The sequence below is a fragment of the Myotis daubentonii genome, chromosome 9, assembly GCF_963259705.1.
Source record: "Myotis daubentonii chromosome 9, mMyoDau2.1, whole genome shotgun sequence".
Classification (NCBI taxonomy): domain Eukaryota; kingdom Metazoa; phylum Chordata; class Mammalia; order Chiroptera; family Vespertilionidae; genus Myotis; species Myotis daubentonii.
Genome location: NC_081848.1, coordinates 80,901,838 through 80,928,234, shown reverse-complemented (window position 1 = coordinate 80,928,234; position 26,397 = coordinate 80,901,838). Strand labels below are relative to the sequence as shown.

The 26,397-nt window shown below is 50.7% G+C and overlaps 1 protein-coding gene and 1 long non-coding RNA gene across 5 annotated transcripts; both read right to left on the bottom strand.

The window, feature by feature from the left end:
* Positions 1 to 975: 975 nt before the first annotated feature.
* RELA (RELA proto-oncogene, NF-kB subunit) lies at positions 976 to 9,659 on the bottom strand. 3 transcript variants are annotated; one of them, XM_059710075.1, is made up of 11 exons: positions 9,403 to 9,659; positions 8,872 to 8,898; positions 8,636 to 8,787; positions 8,368 to 8,516; positions 7,452 to 7,543; positions 6,981 to 7,112; positions 5,861 to 5,965; positions 5,449 to 5,661; positions 3,306 to 3,386; positions 3,145 to 3,219; positions 976 to 2,356 (listed from the first exon to the last, which is right to left on the bottom strand). In XM_059710075.1, the coding sequence occupies exons 1-11, from the start codon at positions 9,407 to 9,409 to the stop codon at positions 1,752 to 1,754; spliced, it is 1,638 nt and encodes a 545-aa protein (XP_059566058.1). In that variant the 5' UTR covers positions 9,410 to 9,659; the 3' UTR covers positions 976 to 1,751. The 3 variants fall into 3 exon arrangements, with proteins under 3 accessions (XP_059566058.1, XP_059566059.1, XP_059566060.1); XM_059710076.1 differs by lacking the exon at positions 8,872 to 8,898; XM_059710077.1 differs by lacking the exons at positions 7,452 to 7,543; positions 8,872 to 8,898; positions 9,403 to 9,659 and having other exon boundaries at positions 8,636 to 8,770.
* A 5,490-nt stretch (positions 9,660 to 15,149) lies between these two features.
* On the bottom strand, positions 15,150 to 26,367 carry LOC132241409 (uncharacterized). 2 transcript variants are annotated; one of them, XR_009454493.1, is made up of 4 exons: positions 26,176 to 26,367; positions 23,679 to 23,825; positions 18,231 to 18,387; positions 15,150 to 15,677 (listed from the first exon to the last, which is right to left on the bottom strand). It is a non-coding gene; the product is annotated as an uncharacterized LOC132241409 (long non-coding RNA). The 2 variants fall into 2 exon arrangements; XR_009454492.1 differs by lacking the exon at positions 18,231 to 18,387.
* Between the last annotated feature and the right edge of the window lie 30 nt (positions 26,368 to 26,397).

Here is a 26,397-nt window from a genome sequence, read left to right as displayed (position 1 = left end):
GCCTCCCCGAGGGCTGCCCGGCAGGTTGGCCTGGTCTTGACCCGGCCACGACGGTCAGGCTCCGCCCCTCGCACGGAAGTGCCGCTGGTGCCGACCCCGAGGAGCTCACCCTGGTTCAGGCCCCGCCGCTGGCCCCGCCCCCTGACCAAGAGGCTGCAGCGAGGTCCACGCTACAGACGTTTTCCGGTTTCACAACATTCCGCCGCCCCTGCACCCAGTCTACCGTGTTCCCACGGGCCTCGCTAGCTGTTGCAGCAAGTCCCCCTGCCTTCACCCGCCTGCAACAGTGCAAAACCCGGAACACAGACGTCATCTGCTACAGGGCAGGGGTTTTCCCCGAGCGCGTTACCTGGTTTCCGGGCACACAATACTACATGTGCGCATGCGCACTCATTAAGGCCGGGCCTAGTGCACCGGGATCCTGCTCTACTGCGCATGCGTCAGGCCAAACCGGAAATGCCTCTGTTCCAGCCCTTCGGGTCGTGGCCTGGCTTTTAGGCCTGTGGGGCTGCCGAGTTGAGATTTCTTAGGTCCCTGGTCCTAGCAGAACAGGATATCAAACCACAGACCTTACCTGGCACTTACTTCCCCCACAGATACACTCTCTCCCTTGCCCACCCAAAAGATGAAGTCCAAACCTCAGTCAGCATTCTTGATCTTTCACAGCCTGGCCCCAGTGAACCTGTCCACCCCGTTCTTCCCTGCTCACCTACAAACGCTGGCTGGCCCCTCTGACACCCACCTCCCTGTTCATCTACGAGCTGAAGCTCCACAGCCAATAGGCGCCGCAGGCTCTCACTACCCTGAGAACCCCACCCCTTAGCGGTCTACTTGCATCCACTGGACAGCGACTAGGGTTTCCAAGGGCGTCCTCAGACTGCGAGCTCCCCAATGACTAAATATTCATCCAAGTCTGTATCACCAAGGCCCGTCTGACGTGACCAGCAAGGAGTGCGATTAAAGAAGGCAAATCTGTTAGCCTTGGCAACAAATTTATTAGTTCAGAGTATGAGCAAGAGTCCAACTGCTTTGATTCTTCAGTAAAAATTGAGCCTGTTGACTGGAGAGCTGCCAGCCTGCCCTCCCCCCACTCTCCAAACAACTCGCCCTTCTATTAAGGCACTTGAAAAAGGGGAACAGAAAAGTCTCAGACCTAACCTCCCTGGATATGGAGAGGAGAGGGCCAGAGCTGTCCCACCAGTCTCCTCAGCCACAGCTGAGCAAAGCCAGAGCCGGCGGAGACCTTGGCAGGGCAGGAAGTCCAGCCTCTCAAATGCTGGTGTTAGGCACAAGGGAAATGCCAGCACCACCGAAGAGCTGGTCACAGGGGCATCATTTTGGCTCAAGTGTAAATGAACCCATGGTTTGAGGAAGACACTTGACAATAAGGCGTTGTGGCCTCCAAGGCCATAGCTCCAGCCTGTCCCTCTCTGGGAGGTACTAGAAGCTGGAGGGTGGGGTGGAGCCTCCAGAATTCCCTACAGAGGAGCTGAACATAGGACAAGGGAAGGGTCTGAGTCCTCCCAACTCCATTTCCAGAGAAGTTAATGCTTCTGCTTAAGCACCTCCGAAATGAGAGATATGGCCAATGAAAGAATAAAATGCAACCCCCCACCACCACAAAGACATCATCACCCAAAGAAGTTGGGGGCAGTTGGAGCACCCCTCCCCCCAGAATCCAGAAGTGCTTGCTTTGGGAGGGCTTCAATCTCCTGCAACCCAGTGCTCTGGGCAAGGCAGGGGTCACCCACTTAGGAGCTGATTTGACTCAGTAGGGCTGAGAAGTCCATGTCTGCGATGGAGGAAAAGTCTTCATCCCCTGAGAGGAGGCCGTTGGCGAGGCCAGCGGCCCCCAGGGGAGCAGGAGCTGGGTCAGGGGGATTCTGGGACCCTGTCACCAGGCGTGTTATAGCCTCAGGGTACTCCATCAACATGGGCTCCGCTGTGTGGGGAGCCATAGAGACACCCTGGTTCAGCATCTGCTGAAACTCAGAGTTGTCGACGGAAGCCAGGTCCGTGAACACGGCTGGGTCAGTATTATTGCCCAGCAGGGCCCCCAGGTCTTCATCAGCATCAAATTGCAGATGTAGCAGGGCCTCCGTCAGTGTTCCTTCCCCTGCCTGGGTGGGCTTGGGGGCAGGCGGGGCCACAGCCTGAGCAAGGCTGGAGGCTGAGGCTATGACAGGGACAGGGGCTGGGGCTGGGCCCTGAACCAGAGCTGGTGTCATGGCTGAGACAAGGGCTGGTGCCAAGGCTGAGGGCTGGTTTGGGATCTGCCCAGAAGAAAAGACCATGGGGGAAAACTCCTCAAAGTTGATGGTGCTGAGGGGTGGCGTAAAGGGATAGGGCTGGGGAGCTGGAAGAGAGACAGAGAGACAAGGGTCAGAGAAAGCCTGAGACCCACCCCGTCCTCTATAACCCAGCCCATCAGTATGCACAGGACCAACCCCTCCCTGTGGAGTCCCTGCCAGCACCCTTTACCCAGTCTGACCAGGCTGGGGGTCCAGGTCCAGCCCCACCTCCGTGGAGCTCTATTCACTCCAGCCCAGAAAGCTCTCCCAGCCTTTTAGAGGAAGGGATGCTTTCAGAGGTCGGCTGGTAAAATGTCATCTCAGAGCTGAAAAGCCAAGTCCCAGGAGGGCATGGGCCCAAGGAGTATCCAGCCAGTGCAGTCTGCAGCAGGGCACTACATCACTCTTTTCTGAGCCACACACCAGCACGTACATTTTGCTACTTTAGACGTGTTTCTTTGTTTCCCCAATTCAACTGAGAGCTGAAGGCAGAGCCGGTGTGCTTTTTAACTCTGGATCCCTAGGTATCCAATACGGCGTTTCTAACTGGCACAGTGGTTCGCAGACCTCACTGTGCGTTAGTGTCCCCAGGAAGTAGCTGGTTCCTGACCACACTTCCAAAGCTTGATTCCAGATGTGCAATGGGCCCGGGAATCTGCATCATTACCACTCCCAGGTGGCTCTGGCAGAGATAATTAGGCTGCACGCCCTGAGAAACATGAGCCCAACACACAGCAGTCGTCAGACACCTGCGGATGAGACTGACTGCTCTGTTCTCTCCCGGCGGATGTGTGAGCCACAGGCTGAACAGACTTGAGCCTATAATTCCAGTGGGACAATAGGAAATCGTTACCTGGCTTAGGGACGGAAGTTGAGCTGCGGGAAGGCACGGCAATGCGCCGGGGAGGAGGCCGGGGGTCGGTGGGTCCTGTGGAGCAAGTCTGGGTCAGTTCTTGGCCCCCGGGGTCTCACTCCTCACCCATGCCTTCTAACTCTCCCCACTCCCCACCTCACCATTGAAAGGACTCCTCTTCATGATGCTCTTGAAGGTCTCATATGTCCTTTTGCGCTTCTCCTCAATCCGGTGACGATCATCTGGGAAAGTGACGGGGAGAAATGAGTCTTGTTCTTTTCAGCTAGACCCCCAAGCTCTCAAAGGGCCCTCAGGAGGAAGGTGATGAGCCAAGCTTCCCTGCAACCCTTTCTCCAAACCTTCCTAGTCAGTGAGAAGAGCTGCATGACACTCAACGATTCTAAGAATCCCACAGCTTTCTGAGACGCCGCTGTCTGAATCTGTCCCCTCTGAAGGGCACATGAGTGCCTCCAAGTAAAGGGCCCTGGTCTGGGAGAGCAGGGGTCCTCATGAGCCCCATCTCAGCTTATCCTCTTACTTGCACTGCTCACATCCTAGGTCCTCTCCACCTCGATCCAGGCCTGGCGGTGATCTCTTTGTGCGCTGGGACAGCTGAGGCCTGGCAGAGGCTCTGTTCTTCTCTGATGGCTTGAGAGTTCAGTCTAGAGCTTTCAGAACTGTCTTCCTAACTACAGCAGCAATTGGGTAACTCCAAGGTACTCAACACCATCAGTCCAGAGCCAGCCTCATCATCTCTCCTCAGAAACCTGGTTCTTTCTCCTCCCGTGTTCCCTCCCACCTGTCTGCCCTGTCACCAAATCTAGAAATCTTGGCATCATCCTCAACATCTTCCTCTCACTCACACCACTCACTAACTTGACATACGATTACCAACCACCTACTATGTGCCAGGCTCCATCCTAGCCACTGAGGATATAGCCCTGAGTAACCAGACAAGGTTCCTGCTCCCAAGAGTGACATCCTAGTGACAGAGGGGCAGGGAGACAACCTGTACAAGTGATAAAAGCACTAAGGAAGACACCGGTGACGTTAACAGTACCAAGGTGATGTCAGGGAGTCTAGCTTAGAGATGGCCAGGAAAGGCTGGTGCAAGACCATCACATGAAGATCTGGGGCCAAGCACTTCAGAGGCAATAGCGAGAACACAGGTCCTGAGACGGGACGAGCTTGGTGTGTGTGAAACTCAGAAAGGGTTGTGGGGCTGCTGGGTAACAGAGGAGGACAGCAGCGTATGGTAGCGTCTCTGCCATTCCCTCTGCAAGGCTCAGGCAGAGTCTTCTCCTCCTGGACTCTGTGACACCTTCCAGCATGGCCTCCCATCCTCCAGTCTCTCCCTCTCAGATCCTCTACTCACTGTTGCCAGGGTGAGCTTCCAGATCTGCTCACATCACTTCTCTGCTTATAAACCTTCGGTGGCTGCCCACTGCCTTCAGGACAAAACCCTAGATGAATGTCTTAAGCCTAACATTCAAGGCTCTCCTGCCTGGGCCTGCTCACTGCCCAGTGTCACCTCCCACCACAAAACTGCCCCAAACACGCTGTGCGTGCTCCCTGCCCTTCCAGGCACTGGTCCACCTGCCTGGGGAGTGTGCTCTATCTTTCTCCAATTTCAATGCCACCTCCTCCATGTTGCTGCCTCCAGCACATACCTCCCCGTTTCACAAGTCACTCTGTTTTGCATGTCTTCCTCATGTGACTGAACCTCAGGGACCACGTCTTAGTCATCTTTGTGTTCACAATACCTGGCACAGGCCCTGGCATCAAGTGGGCACTCAATAATTATTTGTGGAATGAATTGATGGCTGGTTTGGGGGTTGCTTTCCAAGCTCCTAGGGCAGAAAACAGGCTAGATGAGGGGCACTGGATAGAGGATCATTCTGGCTGTTCCTACTGTGGTGAGATGCACAAAGGCCTTGATGAAACCATGGCTGTGTGACAGTGACAAGAGACAGCATGGCAAAAGGACCCTGGAGCCAGAAGCCTGGGTTCCCTTGCTGACTCTGGTTCACTATCTGTGTGGCCTCAGGCAAATTAGATGTTATCTCCTGCCTCAAAAAGTTCATGAGAGAATAAAACCAGGTAATGCGCTGATATGCTTGGAATAGAGGCAAGAGTGTCATAAGAGCTCAACAGTCTTGAATATTGTTATTATTCAGCAAGGCAAGAGAGAATGCGATTACTGTGTGAACCCCACCCAGCTCTAGCTTTAGATTCAACTACAGCCCCACAAGTCCAGCCCTGGCCTTGCTCTCCTCGGCTGAGTCACCCTCCCCAGCTGTGTACCTGTGTCTGGCAAGTACTGGAATTCCATGGGCTCGCTGAGCTCCCGATCTGAAGGCCGCCGCAGCTGCATGGAGACGCGCACGGGGGCCTGCAGGCTGGGGTCTGCATAGGGAGGTGTCCGGAACACAATGGCCACTTGTCGGTGTACATCGGCTTGTGAAAAGGAGCCTCGGGCCTCCCAGCCTGGTCCCGTGAAATACACTTCGATGTCCTCTGCAGGAGATGGAGCGGCAGTGTGGCTGGTGTGCTCGCCTCACCACAGCCCGCTGCCCACCCCATCGCCGATGCTTGTTCCCCGAGATACTCAGGCTTCCCCGAGGAGGTGGGCGAGCGTTTAGAGCCAGTCCCGACTCTCCACCTCGCTCAGCCTTGCCCTCACCCCCCTCCAGTCCTGACTGCCTCCTGGACGTACCTTTCTGCACCTTGTCACACAGCAGGAAGATCTCGTCCCCCCCGAGGCAGCTCCCGGAGTTCCGGTTCACTCGGCAGATCTTGAGCTCTGCTGTGTTGGGGGCGCCTGGAGGGTGGGAACAAGGAAGAAAGCCCTGAACCACCAGAGGTCTCCAGGCCTGGCCTGAAGGAGAGGCAACATCCTGGTCCACCCCAAAGTCAGATTATCCAGAGCTTGCTGACCACTCCTTTGCGGCCAAAGGTTCAACCATTCCCATTGGCTCCTCACCCCAACCAAGTCAGCAACTATTTACCAGCCCCTACTATGTGTACAGCACTCTTCTAGGCATGAATGCAACGACTCAAACCTAAGCATTTCTGCCCTCATGGAGCTTACAGTCCAGTGGGAACCAGTCTGGCCACACCTCCTTTCTCCACCTGACTTCAAGGCCCAGTTTATTACATCCACTTTGGCAATGAACCCTTCTCTCCTGACCCCCTGTTCATTCTAGTTTCCTGTCCTAAGGGCCTAGAGCCCTTTTATTTTTTTTAGAATCCTTCTATTGATTTTTAGAGAGGAAGGGAGAGGGAGCGAGAGAAACATCAATGTGAGAACATAACATGTCTCCTGCACTCCCCCCACCGGGGATCAAGCCAGCAACCCAGGCATGTGCCCTGACCAGCCATCAAACTGGTAACCTTTTGGTGCATGGGACAATGCCCAACCACTGAGAGACACCGGCCAGGGCAAGAGCCCTTTATTTTCATTCATCCTTTTGGTTATTTAATTAAAGACTGCAGTTAATCAATGTCAGCCCAATTGATCTGTGAACTTCCTGTCAGCTTTCATCATTGAATTATTACTTTCTAACATTGTCTTGCTTCTGGGAGTCATTTCCTGGAATCATGACTGCAGTTCTGGGCACGCCATCCTTTCATCTAACTCCCTGCCGGCCTGGGCGCTACTCCACAGAGCAGCTAAGTCTTCTCTGCCCTGTCTCCCGGGCAGCAGAACAGGACACAGAGATGATGAAAAGGCCAGATGACCGAACTAAGCCAAAGTGCCCTCGCAGGCCATAACCACCAATTCCTCCTCCTCACAGGCCCATTCCTCTCCCTTCCTGCACTCCCTGGCCACTCACGGTTGTCAAAGATGGGATGAGAGAGGACAGGTGACAGGCGGAGGGGCCTGCCTGATGGGTCCCGCACTGTCACCTGGAAGCAGAGCCGCACAGCATTCAAGTCGTAGTCTCCGCGCTGCTCTTCCATGGGAACTGCCAGGAAAACGGGTGGTCAGGAGAGCCGGGGCAGGGGCTGGGGGCAGGGAGCTGGGGGCTAGGAAGGGCTGTTTGAGGGTATGTGAAACAGTAGGTGTCCTAGAAGAGGAAGAGAAGGCTCTAGACCCATCACTGACCTGTGTGACCCTGGGTGTCACGTCCCCTCTCTGGGTCTGTTTCCCCAGTGGTAAAATGGGAGTGTATCGAATGGCCAGCAAGATTCCATCTGTACTGTGAGTCTTGGCCAATGAGGGAGATGCAGGGAGTGGCCGCGGAAGGGTGACAGAGGGTGGGGGTGCTCCAGACAGGCCCAGGCCTTCAGCCCTCAGCCCTCACCTTGGAAGGGGTTGTTGTTGGTCTGGATGCGCTGACTGATGGCCTGCTCCAGGTCCCGCTTCTTCACACATTGGATCCCCAGGTTCTGGAAGCTGAGTTCCCCAGGCATCAGGCGCACTGTCTCCAGCAACGCCTGGGCCTCCTGCCTCACCCAGTCTGTCCCTTCCTCCCCTATCCCCTCACCAGACCACTCCAGGCTCAGCCCTCTGGAATGGCTTCCCACTGCGCTGCAATGAAGCCCACTCCTCACTCTGGCTGACAAGACCCTCTGCCTGTGGTCTGGCCCTAGCCACAGCCCCTGCCAGCTCCCTACCCTCAGTCCCAGCGGCTTCTTTTCTGTTCCCCAAACATGCTAAACCCAGTCCCCCTTCAAGGCCTCTGCATGTCCATTCTGCGCGGAATGTCCTCTCGGTGCCTCCCTGCCCCAGCTCACATTCATCTTCCCTGGAAGAGGCCTTCTTGAGCCTCCCAGTTCAAAGCAATGAGGCCAGCTCCCTCGCCTCCCCACCCCAGGCTATTCTCCCGACTTGTTCCTGTTTCATCTTCACCATGAGATTATTACTCTCGGACAGTATTTTGCTTATTATTTACATTTTTCTTTACAGCCTGTCTCTGTCAACTGGTTTGTAAGCTCCAGGGGAGACTTGGTTCTGAGGTTTCCTTTCTCCTGAGAAAGATGTTCCAGCCACAGGGGTTGGGGTCAGAGGTAATTAGGGCCCCAGCCCCATCTGACAGGGCTTCCCACTGCGCTGCAATGAAGATCTGCTCGAGAGGAGACATCTGCCGGCAGAGCTGGGGACGCAGCAGCAGTAAGGAATTCTGCCCCGTGTCCAGAAAGAAGTGACTCTGTAACGTGACACGCCCTCCCCTTGTCCTCCCACCGCACCCTGAGGCCCCGCGGGCCTGGGGAGCTCACCTGTGGATGCAGCGGTCCGGGCAGAGCTCGGCCTCATAGAAGCCATCCCGGCAGTCTTTCCCGACCAGCTCGTGGGGGTGAGGCCGGTGCGGGGGGTCCTTGGTGACCAGAGAGATGCGAACCGTCCCCGGCCCCGTGTAGCCAATGATCTGTCCAAAGCACAGAGCGCACGCTGGAGGCTCAGGAATTCCGGACCCAAGTCCCAGGCGCAGACTGCAGGGCCGGAGGCAAACCTTCCCCACCGAGCCAGGCCGCGGGCCCCGCTGACCTTAATGGTGGGGTGGGTCTTGGTGGTATCGGTGCTCCTCTCGCCCGGGATACTGCCCGCCGAGCGGCCCTCGCACTTGTAGCGGAAGCGCATGCCCCGCTGCTTGGGCTGCTCGATGATCTCCACGTAGGGGCCCGGGGCCTGGGCGGGCTCTGCGGACACACAGCCCATCAGGCGGCGCCCCGCCGCCCCCACCCCTGGCAGCTCTAGGGAGGGAGGGAGGGAGGTCCACTTACCGGAGGGGAAGATGAGGGGGAACAGGTCTGAAAGGGGAGGGAGAAAAGGGTCAGCACAAGCCGCTTCCCAGCTCCCCCAGGGAAACTGAGGCAGGGCCCGCTCCCGGGGGCCCGGGCGGAACTCAGGGCGGGAGAGGAGCCAGGACACCTGCTCCCGGGGAACACGGGGATGGCGGTCGCCCTCTACTCGGGGAAACTGAGTCAGGGCCTTTCTACTTTCCTAAAGACACCGGCGGGCGGCACCTCCCACCGGGATCCGAAGGGGAAACTGAGTCGGGCACCTCCTCCCCGAACAGGGACACGAACTCAGAACCGCCCCCGGAGCCTGGGGGGAAACTGAGTCAAAGGCCCCCCTCCGCCACCTACTGATCCAGGTCCCGTCCCGCTGGGAGGGAAGGTGAGTCAGCCCCCCGCCCCGGCCCCGCCCCACGGCCCCTCCGCGCAGGAAGGGGCGGAAGGCGGCGCGCCGGTTCCCGCCGCGGTCCCCGCGCCTCCGCACGGCCACCCCCCGGGGACCGGGCGCGCCCTCACCGTCCATGGCCGGGGTCCCGGGATCCCGGGGGCGGGGCCGGGGTCGCAGCTGGGCCCGCGGCGCGCGCTACTGCGGAGCCATTCGCCAGAGGCGGAAATGCGCCGCGCGCGCCCGCCGCCGCGTCACTGCCGGGAACTGGCCGCGCCTGCGCGCTGCGTCCGCCGCCGCCGCCGCTCCGCGCGGGGGCCACCGGCGCGCCCGGCACCGAGAGGCTGCGCGCCGCCGGGGCCGGGGCCGGGGCGAGTGCGCTGCGCCGGGGACGGGGGCTTCTGGTCCGCGGGCGGCTGGCGGGCGGCCGGGTTCGGCCGGCTCCTCGGTCTGGGCCCCGCCTGGAGGGCGGGCCGATTACTCACAATGTTTTTAGGGGATTTCGGGGCCCCCTCCCGCCGCTCGGAGGAGCTGGTGATGTCACCGGGCCGGGCCTGGAGCCCCGCCAGGCTGCTGGGCTGCGGCCGCCCGCCCCGCAGGGAGAGGCTCCGGCCTGCTCCGCCCGCAGAGCCGAGCGCGGGGCCCCGCACGTTACCCACCGCTGCAGGGTGTCTGTCTGTCTGTCCGTTGCCGCCGCCGGGGCGGGCGGGCCTCTCCCCCTGGCCGAGCTGGGACGGGGGCCGCGGGAGCTGCTACACGCGAGGGCGGGCCGGCCCCGGGGTCGTGGCCCGGCCCTTCGAGCGCGGGTTTGGGCCCCGGGCGCTGGGTGAGCAGGAGGCGCCCAGGAGGGGTATCTCCGGGCCTCGTTCCTGCAGCCCGACGCCGGCATCCGAGGGCCGGGACCCCCAGGGGCCGCCTGACCCACAATGTGCCGCCGCCCCGCCGCTCCCCGGGGCCTCCCGTTAGGGACCAGTTGGCCGAAGCGCTTCCGCGGATTGATTGTCCGCGGGGCCGGGGCCGGATCGGGGTGGGGGTGGCCGGGGCCGGGTCGGGGTAGGGGCGGCGGCGGGCCCCCACGCCGGGCCGGGGCCTCACCCCGGAGGGAGGATCTCTAGCGTCTTCCCAGATGGAAAAAGACTTTATTTTCTGTGAATTCGTTCTAAATTAGGGAAGCATGTGGGAATTGGAAAAGACTGGAAATTCTGAGCTGCTTCCCCGGCCCTGAAAAAACAGGAAGAGAAAAGTGAAAACGGTCACCACCCGCCATCCTTGGGTCCTCGCTGCCCGGGCGCCGGTCCCGCCAGTTTACTTTGCTGGGGAGGCCGCTGAGGATCAGAACAGGCTCACGTCACCTTTGGTGAACGGCCGCCATCATCAGCGACCCCTGCATGGGCCTCTTTTTAAAAAGTCATATCTACTTATCGTTTAAATCAACAAATAGAACTCCGCTGTACCCGCTGCCAAACCCAAGGGGCTGGTCAGACCGCCGGGACTGGCCACCCACCGTCCGTCTCCTTGTCCCCGTCCAGGGCGCCACCGCCCAGAACTCCCTGTTCGCTGTTCCGTGCTCACTACACATGCCTACGCAATAGGCGGTTTGATTTTGTTTAGTTTTGAACTTTTATGAAGAGAGTCTCATATTATTTTTGGTCTTTGTTACTTGTTTTTTTCACTCAACATATTACTAAGTTTCATAGTTCATCCACTTTTTATGGCTGTTGACGATGCCGTTGTGCAAACAAGCCACTGATTACTTGTTCATCCTGAGAATGGCCATTTCAGTGTCTAGTTTTTTGCCGTTACAAGCAGTGTGATTAAGAGACATCCTGTGAGCCCTGGCTGGTTCGGCTCAGTGGATAAAGCGGCGGCCTGCGGACCAAAGAGTCCCAGGTTCGATTCCGGTCAAGGGCATGTACCTCAGCTGCAGGCTCCTCCTGAGCCCCCGCCCTGGTAGGGGTGCTTGCAGGAGGCCAACCAATTGTGTTTCTCTCACATCAATATTTCTTTCCCTCTCTCTTCCACTCTCTCTAAAAATCAATGGAAAAATACCCTCGAGTGAGGATTAATGTTTAAAGAGAGAGAGTTCCTGTGGCTTTGGCCAGCATGCTCAGTGGTTAGAGTCTGGGCCATCACACCAAAGGGCCCTGGGCTCCATTTACATCAAGAGCACACACCTGGGTTGTAGGTTCCATTCCTGATCCCCATCCCTGGCCCCTGACATGCACTTGCAGGAGGCAACCAATTGATATGTCTCTCTCCCATCAATGTTTCTCTCTCTCCTCTATCTCCCCCTCCCTCCCTCCTTTCCACTCTCTGTGAAAAGCAATGGGAAAAATATCCTCAGATGAGGATTAAAAAAATAAATTTGACTTTATCAAAATTTAAAACTTGTGCATCAAGGAAGCTTTAAACAGTAAGAAAGCAATCCACAGAATGGTAGAAAATGTTTACAACCACATACCTGATAAGGATCAATATTCAGAATATATAAGTAATTCCTGAAACTTAACAACAAAAACCAAATAACCCAATTCAAACAATCGGCAATGGACTTGAGTAGACATTTCTCCAAAAAAGATATAAAAGGGGCAATAAATAAGCACATGAAAAAATGTTCAGCATCCTGGCCAGAGTGATTTGTAGTTGAGCCTTGACCTAGGAGGTCATGGTTCAATTCCTGGTCAAGTAATAGGGCTGCAGGCTCCATCCTCAGTTGGGTGTGCAGGAGGCAGCTGATCAATAATTCTCATCATTAGCCGAAACCGGTTTGGCTCAGTGGATAGAGTGTCGGCCTGCGGACTGAAAGGTCCCAGGTTCGATTCCGGTCAAGGGCATGTACCTGGGTTGCGGGAACATCTCCCAGTGGGAGATGTGCAGGAGGCAGCTGATCGATGTTTCTCGCTCATCGATGTTTCTAACTATCTCTCTCCCTTCCTCTCTGTAAAAAATCAATAAAATATATTAAAAACAAACAAACAAAATTATTCTCATCATCGATGTTTCTATCTCTCCCTCTCCCTTCCTCTCTGAAAATCAATAAAAATATATATATATATATAATTTTTTTTTAAAGGAATGAACCAGCTGGCATGGCTCAGTGGTTGAGCATCAACCTATGAACCGGGAGGTCAGGGTTCGATTCCTGGTAAGGGCACAGGCCTGGATTGTGGGCTCGATCCCCAGTGAGGGGCATGCAGGAGGCAGCCAATCAATGATTCTCTCTCATCATTGATGTTTCTATCTCTCCCTCTCCCTCTCCCTACCTTTCTGAAATGAGTAAAAATATATATTTTTTAAAAGGAATGAAATTCTGATACATGCTACCACAAGGACAAACCTTGAAAACATTCTAAGTGCAGTAAGCCAGGGACAAATGGGCGAACATTGTATATTCTACTTATATGAGGTACATAGTCAAATTCATAGAGGCAGAAAGTGGAATAATGGCTACCAATGGCGAGGATAGCAAGAATGGGGAGTTAGTGTGTAATGGGTACCGAGTTTATGTTGGGGGATAATGAAAAGATTCTGGAACTAGTGGTGATAGTTGCTCACCTGTGTGAATGTACTTAATGCCACTGAACTGTACACTTAAAATGGTTAAAATGGTAAATTTTATGTACTCTTTACCAAAGAATATAAATTATCAATGATACCAATCAGTTATTCATTGGATCTACCTCACACTATCCACAAAACACTCTCAGAATAACAATACCGGCTCTCCCACCAATAATGTGATTACTGAAACAGAACACATTTTGCAGTTCTTGTTCGTAGGTTATATATACTTTTGGGTACATATCCATTATCAAGTTAAGGAAGCTCCTTTCTACTTTTCGTTTACTAAGAATGGTTATGATAAATAGGTGCTGATTTTTATCAAACGCTTTTCCTGCATCTGTAGAGAAGGTCGTGAGATTTTTCTCCTTTATCTGTTAATGTAGAGTATGACATAGACTTCCTAATAGTAAACCATCCTATATTCTTGGGATAAACTTCACTTGCTCATGGTGTTATCATATTGTTGAATTTGATTCACTGATAGTTAGGAGAGGATTCTGCAACTCCCTTTGTAAATGAACTGGCTGTAGTTTCCCTTTATTTTTCCTGGCCTCGTCTAATTTTGGTATCAAAGTTGTATCAGCCTCATAGAATGATTTGAAGAAAAATACCCCCCTTTTTTATTCTCTGGAAAAGTCCACATAAGTTTGGAAGAATTTGTTCCTTAAAAGATATTTTTGGCCCTAACTGGTTTGGCTCAGTGGATAGAGCGTCGGCCTGCGGACTGAAGGGTCCCAGGTTTGATTCCGGTCAAGGGCATGTACTTTGGTTGCAGGCACATCCCCAGTAGGGGACTGTGCAGGAGGCAGCTGATGGATGTTTCTCTCTCATCGATGTTTCTAACTCTCTATCCCTCTCCCTGCCTCTCTGTAAAAAATCAATAAAATATATTTTTTCAAAAAGATATTTTTGTTATTGTAAATCCTCACCCGAAGATAGGATATTTTTCCATTGATTTGAGAGAGAGAGAGAGAGAGAGAGAGAGAGAGAGAGAGAGAGAGGAAGGGAGGGGGAGAGAAACATCCATGTGAAACACACATTGCACACATTGACTGGTTGCCTCCCACACGCACCCCAACCACCAGGACCAGGGATCGAGCCTACAACTGAGGTACTTGCCCTTGACTAGAATCCAACCCAGGACCCTTCAGTCCGAGGAGGACCGATGCTCTATCCACTGAACCGAACAGCTAGAGCTGTTCCTTAAAGGGTTTGTAAAACTCACCAGTAAAATTGCCTGTAGCTGTTGTTTTCCTCTAGAGAAAGATTTTAACTTTTTCATTATGAACATTTTCAAACACACAGTGTTTCATTATGATACTTTGTGGGGGGGTGGAGAGTGGAAGAGAGAGGGAAAGACAGAGAGAAACATCAATGTCAGAGATGCACATCAACTGGTTGCCTCCTGCAGGAGCCCGCGCAGGGGAGGGGACTGTGCCCAAGGTACATGCCCTTGACCAGACTCAAACCCGGGACCCTTTGGTCCAGGCTCTCTATCCACTGAGCCACACTGGCTAGGGCCAAACACACTCAGTGTTAAAGAGAATGGTATAATTAACCTCACACACCCATCCTTCAGCCTGTGTAAATGGCCAGCTGTGCTGCTTGTTCCATCTCTCCCCCACTTCACATGTGCCTGTGCCTGTTCCCGGGGCCCTGGGAAGCGGCCCCCTCTGGCACATCTCCAGCCCGGTAATCACAGCTGAGGTTTGAGACGGGCGGCGTGCCAGATGCTGAGCTAAAGGCTGGACCTGCGTAACCATTTGAATCTAAAGCTTCCAACCAACTTGTGAGGTAGGTGTTGTGCCATGATATCTCCACATGGTAACAGGTTCAGAGACACTGAGTAACATGCCCAAGGTCACACAGCTGAATGGAGGAGTCAGGATTTGAACCCGGTTACGTCTGACTTGAGAGTGGACATTTTGTGCAGTTACCTATCACAATGTGACCATGAGGCAAGTCCTAGATGCAGTGGCTGGAAGGGCCCTCAGCGGCCTTCAGGTCTGCCTTGAAGCAAGCCAGCTTCCTCCGTGTCCCTCCAGACCCATCTCTGCCCCAACCTGGTCAGCTTAGGCAACAGGCTGCTCCCAGAAGCTCTGGTTTCTCCAGGTCCTTTCTGGTGGAAGGTCAAAATCTGTCTCCCTTTGACTTCCCTGTACGGTCAGCCTTCTGCCCTGTGGGCCTTAGAGAACACATAAGGCTGCTCCCCACGCTAAGGAGTCCCTCAGCTCCTGAATCTCTCCTTCACCAGATACTGGCTGTGTGCCCACATGTGCCTGGGACAGAGCCGTGAACAAGACAGAGTCGTAGCCCTGGTGGGGTTGATGTTTATTTTATTTTTAAAATATATTTTAATTGATTTCAGAGAGGAAGGGAAAGGGAGAGAGAGATAGAAACATCAATGATGAGAGAGAATCATTGATCGGATGCTTCCTGCACACCCCCTATTGGGGATTGAGTCCCAGGGCATGTGCCCTTGACCAGAATTGGACCCTTCAATCCGCAGGCTGATGTTCTATCCACTGAGCCAATCCGGCTAGGGCTGGAGTTGATGTTTTAAAAGGAGAGAGACATAAGCTCCATGGCGACAGTGACACACACACACACACACACACACACACACACACACACACACCCTGTCCCCTTCTAGCCTCTCTGGATCATTCCAGATTTCCAGATTCGACACCCTTTGGAAATGTGGTCCCAGATGAGGTAGTCACACAAAGAGCAGGGCCATGGGGGTGCCTGTGATGACCCCACAAGACATACCCTGGTTTGTTCCTGGGGCTCAGAGTGGTCACAGGTCCTGGGAATCCTGGAGCTTCACTCTGTCCAAATCCTGCCAAAAGGAAAAGAAAATCCCGTTTCCCGGCTGTCATAGACCAAACAAGCAGGCAGTAAGGGACGTCCATTCTACTGGCCTCCCGCCCTCTCCCAAAGGCCAGACGCCCCCATTCCCACTCCCCACTCCCACCAACTAAGTCCTGCGTCTGCTTCTGCCCTCCCCTAGCCAGGGCCTATGGGCACTTCTGCCTAAAGTCACACTCGGCCCTCCTCCAGCCCCAAGCTTGCTGGCTTATTCTCACTGTGCCCCAGACGCACATATCTCAGTCCCTCCTCTATCTTCAGTGCAGGCATGACCCAAGACCAGGAGTCAGTGATGCTTCCTTAGACTCCCTCCCTTCCGCTGCACCTCTCAACCTGACAGATCTTTGGAACGGGAGAACATTTTGAGATAGTATCACAGGTCACACAAACACACACACACACTTCCTTGTACCCTGAGACACTCCCTCTTTAGTCACTGACTCAGGACACAGTGGAACAAAAGAAGTCACTGGTTTCATTGTCATAAACAATAGATTGGAAGAATGAAATGTTCGGATACTGAACTGATCAACTTACCACTCTCCACCAAGGGGAATAATGAAAAGATGAGGAGAGGAAAAGAGAGGAATAGCAGAAGTTTCAGAGAGGAGTGGAGAAGTTAGGGCAGTGGTCGGCAAACTCATTAGTCAACAGAGCCAAATATCAACAGTACAACAACTGAAATTTCTTTTGAGAGCCAAATTTTTTAAACCTAAACTATATAGGTAGGTACATTGTTATTAACTTAATTAGGGTACTCCTAAGGCTTAGGAAGAGCCCACTCAAGGGGCCAAAGAGCCGCATGTGGCTCGCGAGCTGCAGTTTGCCGACCACTGGGTTAGGGTGTTCCCAGGAAGAGCTTGTGTCTCAGTCCCTACTGGCCTCCACCCCAGCTGAAGTGTAGAAATGAAAAGAGGACGCAGGGAGGCAGGCCTGCTGACCGCCCTGATGCCTGGGCCGTGTTTCTGGGCTGGAACCAGGACAAGGGTCTATCCAAATGCCCGAGTGGGAGCCTGGGAGTTGGGGTGAGGAGCTTCGCAGAGTCCCCGGGCTTTGGGAGGAGTCAGGGCACAGAAGAAGCTCCCCTAGCCACCAAGAGTTGAGTGATTTAGCATCAAGAGCTGGTAGAAAAACAACAACACTAATTTGAAAAGATGTGCATTCCTGTGTTCACTGGAGCACTACTTATAATAGCCAACACATGGAAGCAAACACTAGGTGTCTACTGATAGATGAATGGATAAAGAAGATAAGGTGTGTCTTCATAATGGAACATTATGTGGCAATAAAAAAGAATGAAATCTTGTCATTTGCAACAACATGGATAGATCTAGAGGGTATTATGCTAAGTGAGATAAGTCAGACAAACACAAGTACCATATGATTTCACTTTATAAGTGGAATCTAAAAACAAACAAACAAAACAGCTCTAGCTGGTTTGGCTCAGTGGATAGAGTGTCACATGCAGACTGAAGGGTCCCAGGTTCAGTTCTGATCAAGGGCACATGCCTGGGTTGCAGGCTCAATCCCCAGCAGGGGGAGTGCAGGAGGCAGCCAATCAGTGATTCTCTCTCATCATTGAAATTTCTATCTCTCTCACCCTCTCCCTTCCTCTCTGAAATCAATAAAAATATTTTTTTTAAAAGTAAAAAAAGCCGAAACCGGTTTGGCTCAGTGGATAGAGTGTCGGCCTGCGGACTGAAAGGTCCCAGGTTCGATTCCGGTCAAGGGCATGTGGGAGATGTGCAGGAGGCAGCTCATCGATGTTTCTCTCTCATCGATGTTTCTAACTCTCTATCTCTCTCCCTTCCTCTCTGTAAAAAAATCAATAAAATATATTTAAAAGAAAAAAAAGAATAAACAAAATAAAACAGAAAGAGACCCACAGATGTAGAGAAGAAGCTGATGGTTGCCAAAGGGGGGTGGTTAGGGGAGCTGGGGAGGGGAAGAAAGCAACCAGTGCCAAGGCCTTGAAGCGGCATTTTAAAAAGAGCTGGCAGGCCTGGAGTGGCCCTGCCGGCAGGAGGGGGAGGCACAAGATGCAACTGAAGGGACCAAGCGGACTTTCCCTGGGTGCCAGGAGGGATCAGGTGCCCCTCCCCCACCGCAGTATTGAGCCTTTGTGGGGTGCTCACAACAGGACCCTTCATGTGAATGAGTCTCATTTAAATCTCAAAACAACCTCGTGAGACACTATTCTTCCCATTTTACAGACGAGAGAACTGCGAAGTGAAGACACTCAAGGAATCAGCAGGTAAGTGGCAGGGCAGTATTTTCACTTGTTTTTAGAAATCCATGTTACTGAGGCATATTTACACACAATAGATGCATATGTTTTGAGTGTACAGTTCAATGAGTTTAACAATGTTTACGTCCATGTGTCTATCACCAAAAGCGAGATACTGAAGATTTCCACCGCCCCAAAATGCTCCCTGTGCCCTTTCCCAGCCGGTCCCCACAACCGTCCCAGGCCCCAAGCAATCAGTGATCTGTTTTCTGATACTATTAATTCAATTTGTCTTACCTAGAATTTCATAAAAATGGAATCATACAGTATGTACTCTTTTGTGTCTGGCTTCATATGTCATCTACTGTGAAGTTTCCAGTTTTTGCTGTTTTGTTCTGTTATTGAGTTTTTCAGTCCTTCATACATCTGGATACCAGTCTCCAATTTGCAACACCTGTATTGCAAATAGTTTCTTTCAGTTTGTGGTTCACCTTTTCATTTAGCTAATGATGTCTTTCTAAGAATAGATTTGTATTTATTTCACACTTTTAAAAAAAATATTTTTTTTTTATTGATTTCCGAGAGGAAGGAAGGAGAGAGAGAGAGACAGAAACATCAGTGATGAAAAAGGATCATTGATTGGCTGTCTCTTGCACGCCCCAAACTCTGAGCATATGCAGCATATGCCCTTGACCGGAACTGAACCCGGGACTCTTCAGTCCGCAGGCCAGCGCTCTATCCTCTGAGCCACACCGACACTCTATCTACTGAGCCAAACCGGCTAGGGCTATTTCACACTTTTTTTTCTTTTATGGCTCATGCTTATGTTCTATCAAAGAAATCTTTGCTTACCCTAAGGTCACAAAAACTTTTATCCTGCATTTTCTTCTAGAAGTTTTATTGTTATAGTTTAATAGTTTTAGTTTTACACTTAGATTTATAATGAATATTTAATTACTTTTTGTATAGGCTATGAAGAATCAAAGCTCATTTTTCCCCAAATGGATGTCTGGCTATCCCAGCTTTATTTGTTAAAAAGCCTATTATTTCTTCACTGAATTCTCTTCACTTTGTCACAAAACAATTGAATATGTATGTGTGATCTATTTCTGGATTCTATTCTGTTCCATAGATCTATGTTTTGATATGTTTCTATTATGCTAATATTATACTGTGAGGCCTCTGATCTCATTCTTTTTCAAAACTGTATTGGCTATTCTGGGTCCTTTGAATTTCTCTATATATTTTAGCATCAGCTTGTCAATTTCTACCAATAAAGTCTCCTGAGATTTTTTTTTTTTAAATATATTTTATTGATTTTTTACAGAGAGGAAGGGAGAGAGATAGAGAGTTAGAAACATCGATGAGAGAGAAACATCGATCAGCTGCCTCCTGCACATCTCCCACTGGGGATATGCCCGCAACCCAGGTACATGCCCCCGACCGGAATCGAACCCGGGACCCTTCAGTCCGCAGGCCGACGCTCTATCCACTGAGCCAAACCGGTTTCGGCATCCTGAGATTTTTAAAAAAATATTTCCTATTGATTTCAGAGAGGAAGGGGGAGGGAGAAAGAGAAACATGAATGATGAGAATCATTGATCAGTTGCCTCCTGCATGGCCCCTACTGGGGACTGAGCCCACAACCCAGACATGTGCCCTGGCCAGGAATCGAACCATGATGTCCTGGTTCATAGGTCAACACTCAACCACTAAGCCACGCAGGCCAGACTAATGAGATTTTGATTAAGATTCTTTTTTGAATCTATAAAATTGAATCTCATTCTTAAAATAAGAAAGACTGCTTAGAAACAGTACATTCTTTTATTTATTGACTAGGGGCCCGGTGCACGAAATTCGTGCACTGGGTGTGTGTGGGGGGGGGAGTGTCCCTCAGCCCAGCCTGCCCCCTCTCACATACTGGGAGCCCTCAGGCGTTGACCCCCATCACCCTCCAATTGCAGGATCGGCCCCTTGCCCAGGCCTGACGCCTCTGGCCTAGGCGTCCGGCCTGGGCAGCAGGGACCCGCAGCTGCAGCGGCCCCGCGATCGTGGGCTTCGCTTTAGGCCCAGGCAAGGGACCCCTAGCTCCCGGGACTGCCAGCTTCGACCATGCCCAGCTCCCATCGCTGGCTCCACCCCTACTTCCTGCTATCACTGGCCAGGGCGGAAAAGGCACCTGATTCTCCGATCATGGCTGGGGGGCAGGGCAAAGGCGGCCCCAGGGCCGCCTTTGCCCTGCCCCCCAGCTCTTAGCTCCCCCCTGGGTTTCCAATCACTGTCAGTGGCAGGGGGCTTCTTCCTGCTTTCCCTTTCGCCTCCCTGCATTGTGCCTACATATGCAAATTAGCCGCCAACTTGTTGGCAGTTAACTGCCAATCTTAGTTGGCAGTTAATTTGCATATAGCCCTGATTAGCCAATGAAAAGGGTAGCTCGTACGCCAATTACCATTTTTCTCTTTTATTAGTGTTGATTGATTTTTAGAGAGAGAAAAACAGTGATTTGTTGTTCCACTTATTCATGCATTCATTGGTTGATTCTTGTATGTGCTTTGACTGAGGATCAAAGCCACAACCTTGGTGTATCAGAACGATGCTCTAACAAACTGAGCTATCTGGCCAGGGCCAGAAACAGTAAGAAAAAAAAGGGGGGGGGGCAAAAAAACAAAAAAAGGGAAAAGAAAGGACAACTACATATTTAAATCAAATTTCTAGAATTTGTAATTATTAACTGTAGCCATGGAGTAACCAAAGTTGATATAATCTGAATAATTAATAAAGTTCAGTCCTTAATTTAAAAAAATTAATGTGTTGGTGAGGATGTGGAGAAATTGGAACCCTTGTGCATTACTGGTAGAATGTAAAATGTGGAAAACAGTTTGGTGAGTCCTCAAAAAGTTAAACATAGCACTACCATATAACCAAGCTATTCCATTTCTAGGTATATAGCCAAAAGAATTGAAAACAGGGACTCAAATGGATGTGTACACCAATGTTCATAGTAGCATTATTCCCAATACCCAAAAGGTGGAAACAAGTCAAATGCCTATCAACAGATGAGTGAATAAAGAAAATGTAGTCTATTCATATAATGCAATTTTATTCAATCATAAAAAATGAATGTGTTTTTGACACTCGCTATATGGTGGATGAACCTTGAAGACATTGTGAAAATAAAGGGAAATGTCACTAAAAAGGAGTCAGAAGGCCAATAGGGGGAGCTCTCACTCAGTACCACTGATGCTAACTATAATAATTGTCAATTACAGACCCCAACAGAATTGTCAACAGGAATTAATGATCAATTACAGGCCCCAACAGAAAAGATTTACATTGCATCTCCTACAAGGAATCCACCAGCCCTGCAACTCAGCTAACGAGAAACCTTCATTTCCCTGAACTCTTCTTGCCGTTCTCCAATGGGTTTTTGTTCAAAACAACTCCTGACTTCCTCCTTTTTTCTCTCCATAAAACAATGTTCCTCTCTTTTGTCTGTCAATTTGCCTATGGCTTTTGCTATAGCTTGCTTGTCCTCAATTACGATTCTTGGCACTTCCCTAGTAAACCCATTTGTGCTGGTAAAATAAATGGCTGTTTAAGGTCAACATTATGCCAAGTGACATAAGCCATAACAAAAAGACTAATATTATGTGTTTCCACTTAGATGGGGTACCCAGAACAGGCCAGTTCATAGAGACAAAAAGCAGGGTAGAGATTACCAAGGAGTTAGGGAGCAGGGAATGGAAATGTGTTTAATGGGTAGAGTTTATGGGATGATGAAAAAGATTCTGGAGATGGGTTGTGGTTATGCTTACATAACATTGGGAGTATTCTGAATGCCACTGAGTTGTATACTTATAAGTTGTTAAAAGGGTAAGTAATATGTGTGTTTTAACAAAATAGAAGTTAAAGCCTTATTAACAAATTAATGGCATACATCTACCTGCATTTAAAACTAGAATAGTATGAGGGTGGGGCAGGGCTGCAATCCTCATTTTGATATTTTTTAAATGTGTCCTATTATCTTTGTCTGTAGGTGGGTTCACAAGGGCAGCAATGTGTCTCCTGAAATCAACAGGCGGTCCCTCTCTCACTTCATCACTCAACAAGTATTTATTGAGCATCTAACATTGGGCAAGCACTATTCTAGATGCTGGATGGTGCTGTGCAGAGGACAGTCATGAACAAAACAAGTCCTTGCACCCAGGGAACTTACATTCTACTTGGAAGATAAAGGTAATAAGTAGACACATGAGTGTGTAATATATCAGGTAGAGATAAGTGCAGTGAAGAGGAGGAATTACTTGATAATCTTTCATTAAAGAATTTTGTATCTGTGTTCATATGGAATATTGATCTGTGAAGTCTTTCCTTGTGATAGCTCTGATTTTGGTGTCAGGGTAATGCTGGCCTTATAAAGCGAGTTGGGAAGTGTCCCCTCTTCTGTTTTCTAAGAAAATGTATGTATGATTGCCGGGAGCCGGTCCATCCTTGCTGTTTCAAGGGACCTGGCATATATGGCATACTGTTCTTAATATGTTTGCTCACCTTCTTGGCACTATGTGTTTTAACCAAGGTCACTTCTGAGAAAGGTTGTTTCCCCAGGTAGGGATTTTCCCCTGAAGTTAGGGAGGGAATAAAACCCCTTAACTAAGTGACAGGCGGGTAATTAATCACTTTAACTACAACAATCATGCTTAAGCTACATAATCTTTACTCCCTGGAATGGAGATAAGAAACGCCCTAACCTTTGAAATAGAGATTGATAGGATTGGAATCAACTGGTATAAAACACATGTAACAAGACAACAACACACAGAACCTAGACGCAGAACCTAGACGCAGAATCTAGAGACAGAAGAACTTCGCTGGAGAGAACATGGCAAAAGATCCTGGACAGAAACTGGCCACAGAACCTGGAGACAGAACCTAGCGAGAGAACCTGGCTACAGAACCTGGATAGAACATGGCAAGAGAACCTGACTAGAACCTGGTGACTGAACCTGGCTGGAGAACCTGGAGAACCTGGCTGGAGAACCTAGCAAGAGAACATGGACACAGAACCTGGCTGGAGATCCTAACCAGAACTTCGCTGGAGATCCTAACAAGAACTTCGCTGGAGATCCTAACAAGAACTTCACTGGAGATCCAGACCAGAACTTGGCTGGAGATCCTGGCTAGAGATCCTGGCTGCTGCTGATCAACTGAACGCTGTCTCCGTGTCATTCCTTCTTCGCCGACTCCGTCCACACCTTTGGGGACCCCTGGACCTGCTGGGGTTGGACCCCAGCATATGATCGGTATTATTTCTTCCTTAACTTTGATAGAATTCACTAGTGAACCACCTGGATCTGGAAGTTCCTTTGTGGGTAGGTTTTTTAAAAAAATATTTTTTTATTTACTTCAGAGAGGAAGGGAGAGGGAGAGATAGAAACATCCATAATGAGAGAGAATTGTGGATCAGCTGCCTCCTGCATGCCCCCTACTGGGGATCAATCATGTGCCCTGACCAGAAATTGAACCGTGACCTCCTGGTTCATAGGTCGACACTCAACCCTGAGCCATGCCAGCCAGGCATTTTGTGGGTAGGTTTTAATTTATGAATTAAATTTCTTTAATACACATAGGACTATTCTGTTTCTATTTCTTCTTGCGTCATTTTTGCAACATCAGGCACGATTGGCTTATTGAAAACACTTAACCACCTTGTTTGTGGTAAAGACCTATTGATTTGGGGGTACTCACCATGTGCTGAACATTGTGTCTGACCTGCACAGGCTTCATCTGTAGGTGTCACCATTATTGTCTCTGTGATACAGCAATCGGCATTTCTCCTTTGCTTCAGCACATAAGCTTCTTCTGAAAGTGGTGGAATGGCTGAGGGCCTCTGTGCTGGCGACATGTAGAATGGAAGGCAGACGACACCTTGAGGTAAGTTCTCAGCCTGACAGAGGCCCATTTCCCTGCGCAAACACTTAACAACACCCTTCAAGCCAAAATCCTGGAGCTAATGTGAAGGGTAGGCCCTGACTTTTTGCTCTGTGAGCCACTTTTCTCTGACTGGGGCTCTCTTATTATTTTTTTAAAAGATGTTTTATTGATTTTGAGAGAGAGAGAGAGAGAGAGAGAGAGAGAGACAGACATCGATCGGCTGCCTCTCATGTGTGCCCTGACCAGGAATCAAACCGGAGACCTGGTATGTGACCTGACTGGGAATCAAACCCGCAACCTTTTTGGTGTACAGGACAATGCTCACCAACTGAGCAACCCGGCAAGGCTGGCACCGCCTCTTCTTTTATCCACTCGTCTGTCAATGGACACTTAGGTCACCTCCCTCTCTTGGCCATTGTAAACAATGCTGCAATGAACACAAAGCTGCATGTCTTTACTTTCGCTTATTTACCTATTGATGAGAAACATCCATTTGCTATTCCATTTATTTATGCATTCATTGGTTGCTTTTTAAAATATATATATTTTATTGATTTTTTACAGAGAGGAAGGGAGAGAGACAGAGAGCCAGAAACATCGATCAGCTGCTTCCTGCACACCTCCCACTGGGGATGTACCCATAACTAAGGTACATGCCCTTGACCGGAATCGAACCTGGGACCTTTCAGTCTGCAGGCCGACTCTCTATCCACTGAGCCAAACTGGTCAGGGCCATTGGTTGCTTCTTGTATGTGCCCTGGCCAGAGATCGAACCCCCAACCTTGGCAGATCAGAACAACACTCTAATCAAAAGAGAGAGAGCTACCCAGCCAGGGCTAGCATGTCTTTTCAATTAGTGTTTTGGGTTTCTTTGGATAAGTACTCAGAAGTGGAATTCCTAAGTTCTTTTTTGTCTGTTAAAGCCTTTGTTTTAATGTCTATATTTTGTCTGATATAAGCATTGCTACCCCAGCTTTTTTTTTTCCAATTCCATTTGCACGAAATATCTTTTTCCATCCCTTTACTTTTTTTTTTTTTAATCCTCACCAAAAGGATACTTTTCCTATTGGTTTCTAGAGAGTGGAAGGGAGGGAGGAGGGGGAAAGAGACAGAGAAAAACATCGATGTGAGAGAGATACATCCATTGGCTACCTCCGGCATGTGCCCCTACTGGGGCTGGGGAAACTGCAACTAAGGTACATGACCTTGACTAGGAATTGAGCCTGCAATCCTTCAATCTACAGGACGATACTCTAACCACTGAGGAAACTGGCCAGGGCTCCATCCCTTTACTTTTAACCTGTGTGCATCTTTCAGTCTGAACTGTGTTTCTGTAGGCAGAATATTGGCCAAATAAAGTTGATAATTTTGTATCGCCCTTGAATAATGTTATAAAAATCCAAATGGTCCTTGGCAGAAAAGAGGTTCCCCACCCCTGCTCTAAATCTTTTCTCAAGTGGTGTACTTCCAGCCAGGCCTGCCCTGACCACCCTATTTAAAACTGCAACCTACCTGCCCATCTCCTTTCCCTTGTGCCTTCTTTTTGGTTTCCCCAAACACTTACCTGTCTTTAATATATTGAATGATTTACTTTATGACATATTTACTGTTTGTTACATACACACTTTTTTCCTCCCAACCTCCAAGAATGTAAGCTCTATGAGGGCAAGGTTCTTTATTTAGTGACTAGAGGCCCAGTGCATGGCATTCGTGCACGGGGAGGTATTGAGGGGTTCCCCTCAGCCAGCCCTGCACCCTCTCACAGTCCAGGACCCCTCGGGGGATGTCCACTTGCTGGCTTAAACCCTGCAGGCCTAAGCCAGCAGACAGACATCCCCCAAGGGGTCCTTAGTGCTGCCACCACTGCTGTGCTCGCCACCTGTGAGCCCAGCTTCTGGCTGAGCAGCACTCCTCCTGTGGGAGCACACTGACCACCAGAGGGCAGCTCCTGCTCAAGCGTCTGCCCCCTGGTGGTCAGTGTGCATCATAGCGACTGGTCATTCAGCTGTTTGGTCAATTTGCATATTAGCCTTTTATTATACAGGATGTAGTCCACACTCCAGGAGCAGTACCTGACACATGGTCTGAATGAATAATGTGGTATTGTTCTTATAACTACAAACTTAACTTACAAGACAACCTAGAAATACTCTGTGAGTCCCCATAAGTAAGGAATGAAGTCCCTTCACAGTCCCACCCAATTCTCCAGCCTCCCAAGCCTTCCGGACCTGCCCTTTCCCGCCATCGACACCCCCCATAGCCACTAGGAGACGCAGCAGGCCCGCCACCCCCAAAGCACAAACACTAGCACCAAGTGACCCGCGCGGCGCCCACGTGACTGGCGTCGCACCCGGTGAGCGTCACGTGACGGACTCAGCTTTCCTCCAATCGTTGTGCATGTTGTGGCGATTCCACCCAGGACCCGGCCCGAGATTTAAAACACCCGATTGTCCTGCCAGCCAAACGGGCCGTCCTCCCGCTCCCAGCTGGGCAGTGGGGTCTTTCAAAGGTCCTACTCTGGCGTGGCACCGGG

Bases quoted from the DNA above. Each gene is read 5' to 3' on its own strand.
- RELA (XM_059710075.1), bottom strand. The intron at 8,788-8,871 runs GTAAGTGGACCT...GTGTGTCCGCAG, and splicing joins CCCCCTCATCTTCCCCTCCG to AGCCCGCCCAGGCCCCGGGC. The intron at 2,357-3,144 runs GTAACGATTTCC...TCTCTCTTCCAG, and splicing joins AACTTCCGTCCCTAAGCCAG to CTCCCCAGCCCTATCCCTTT.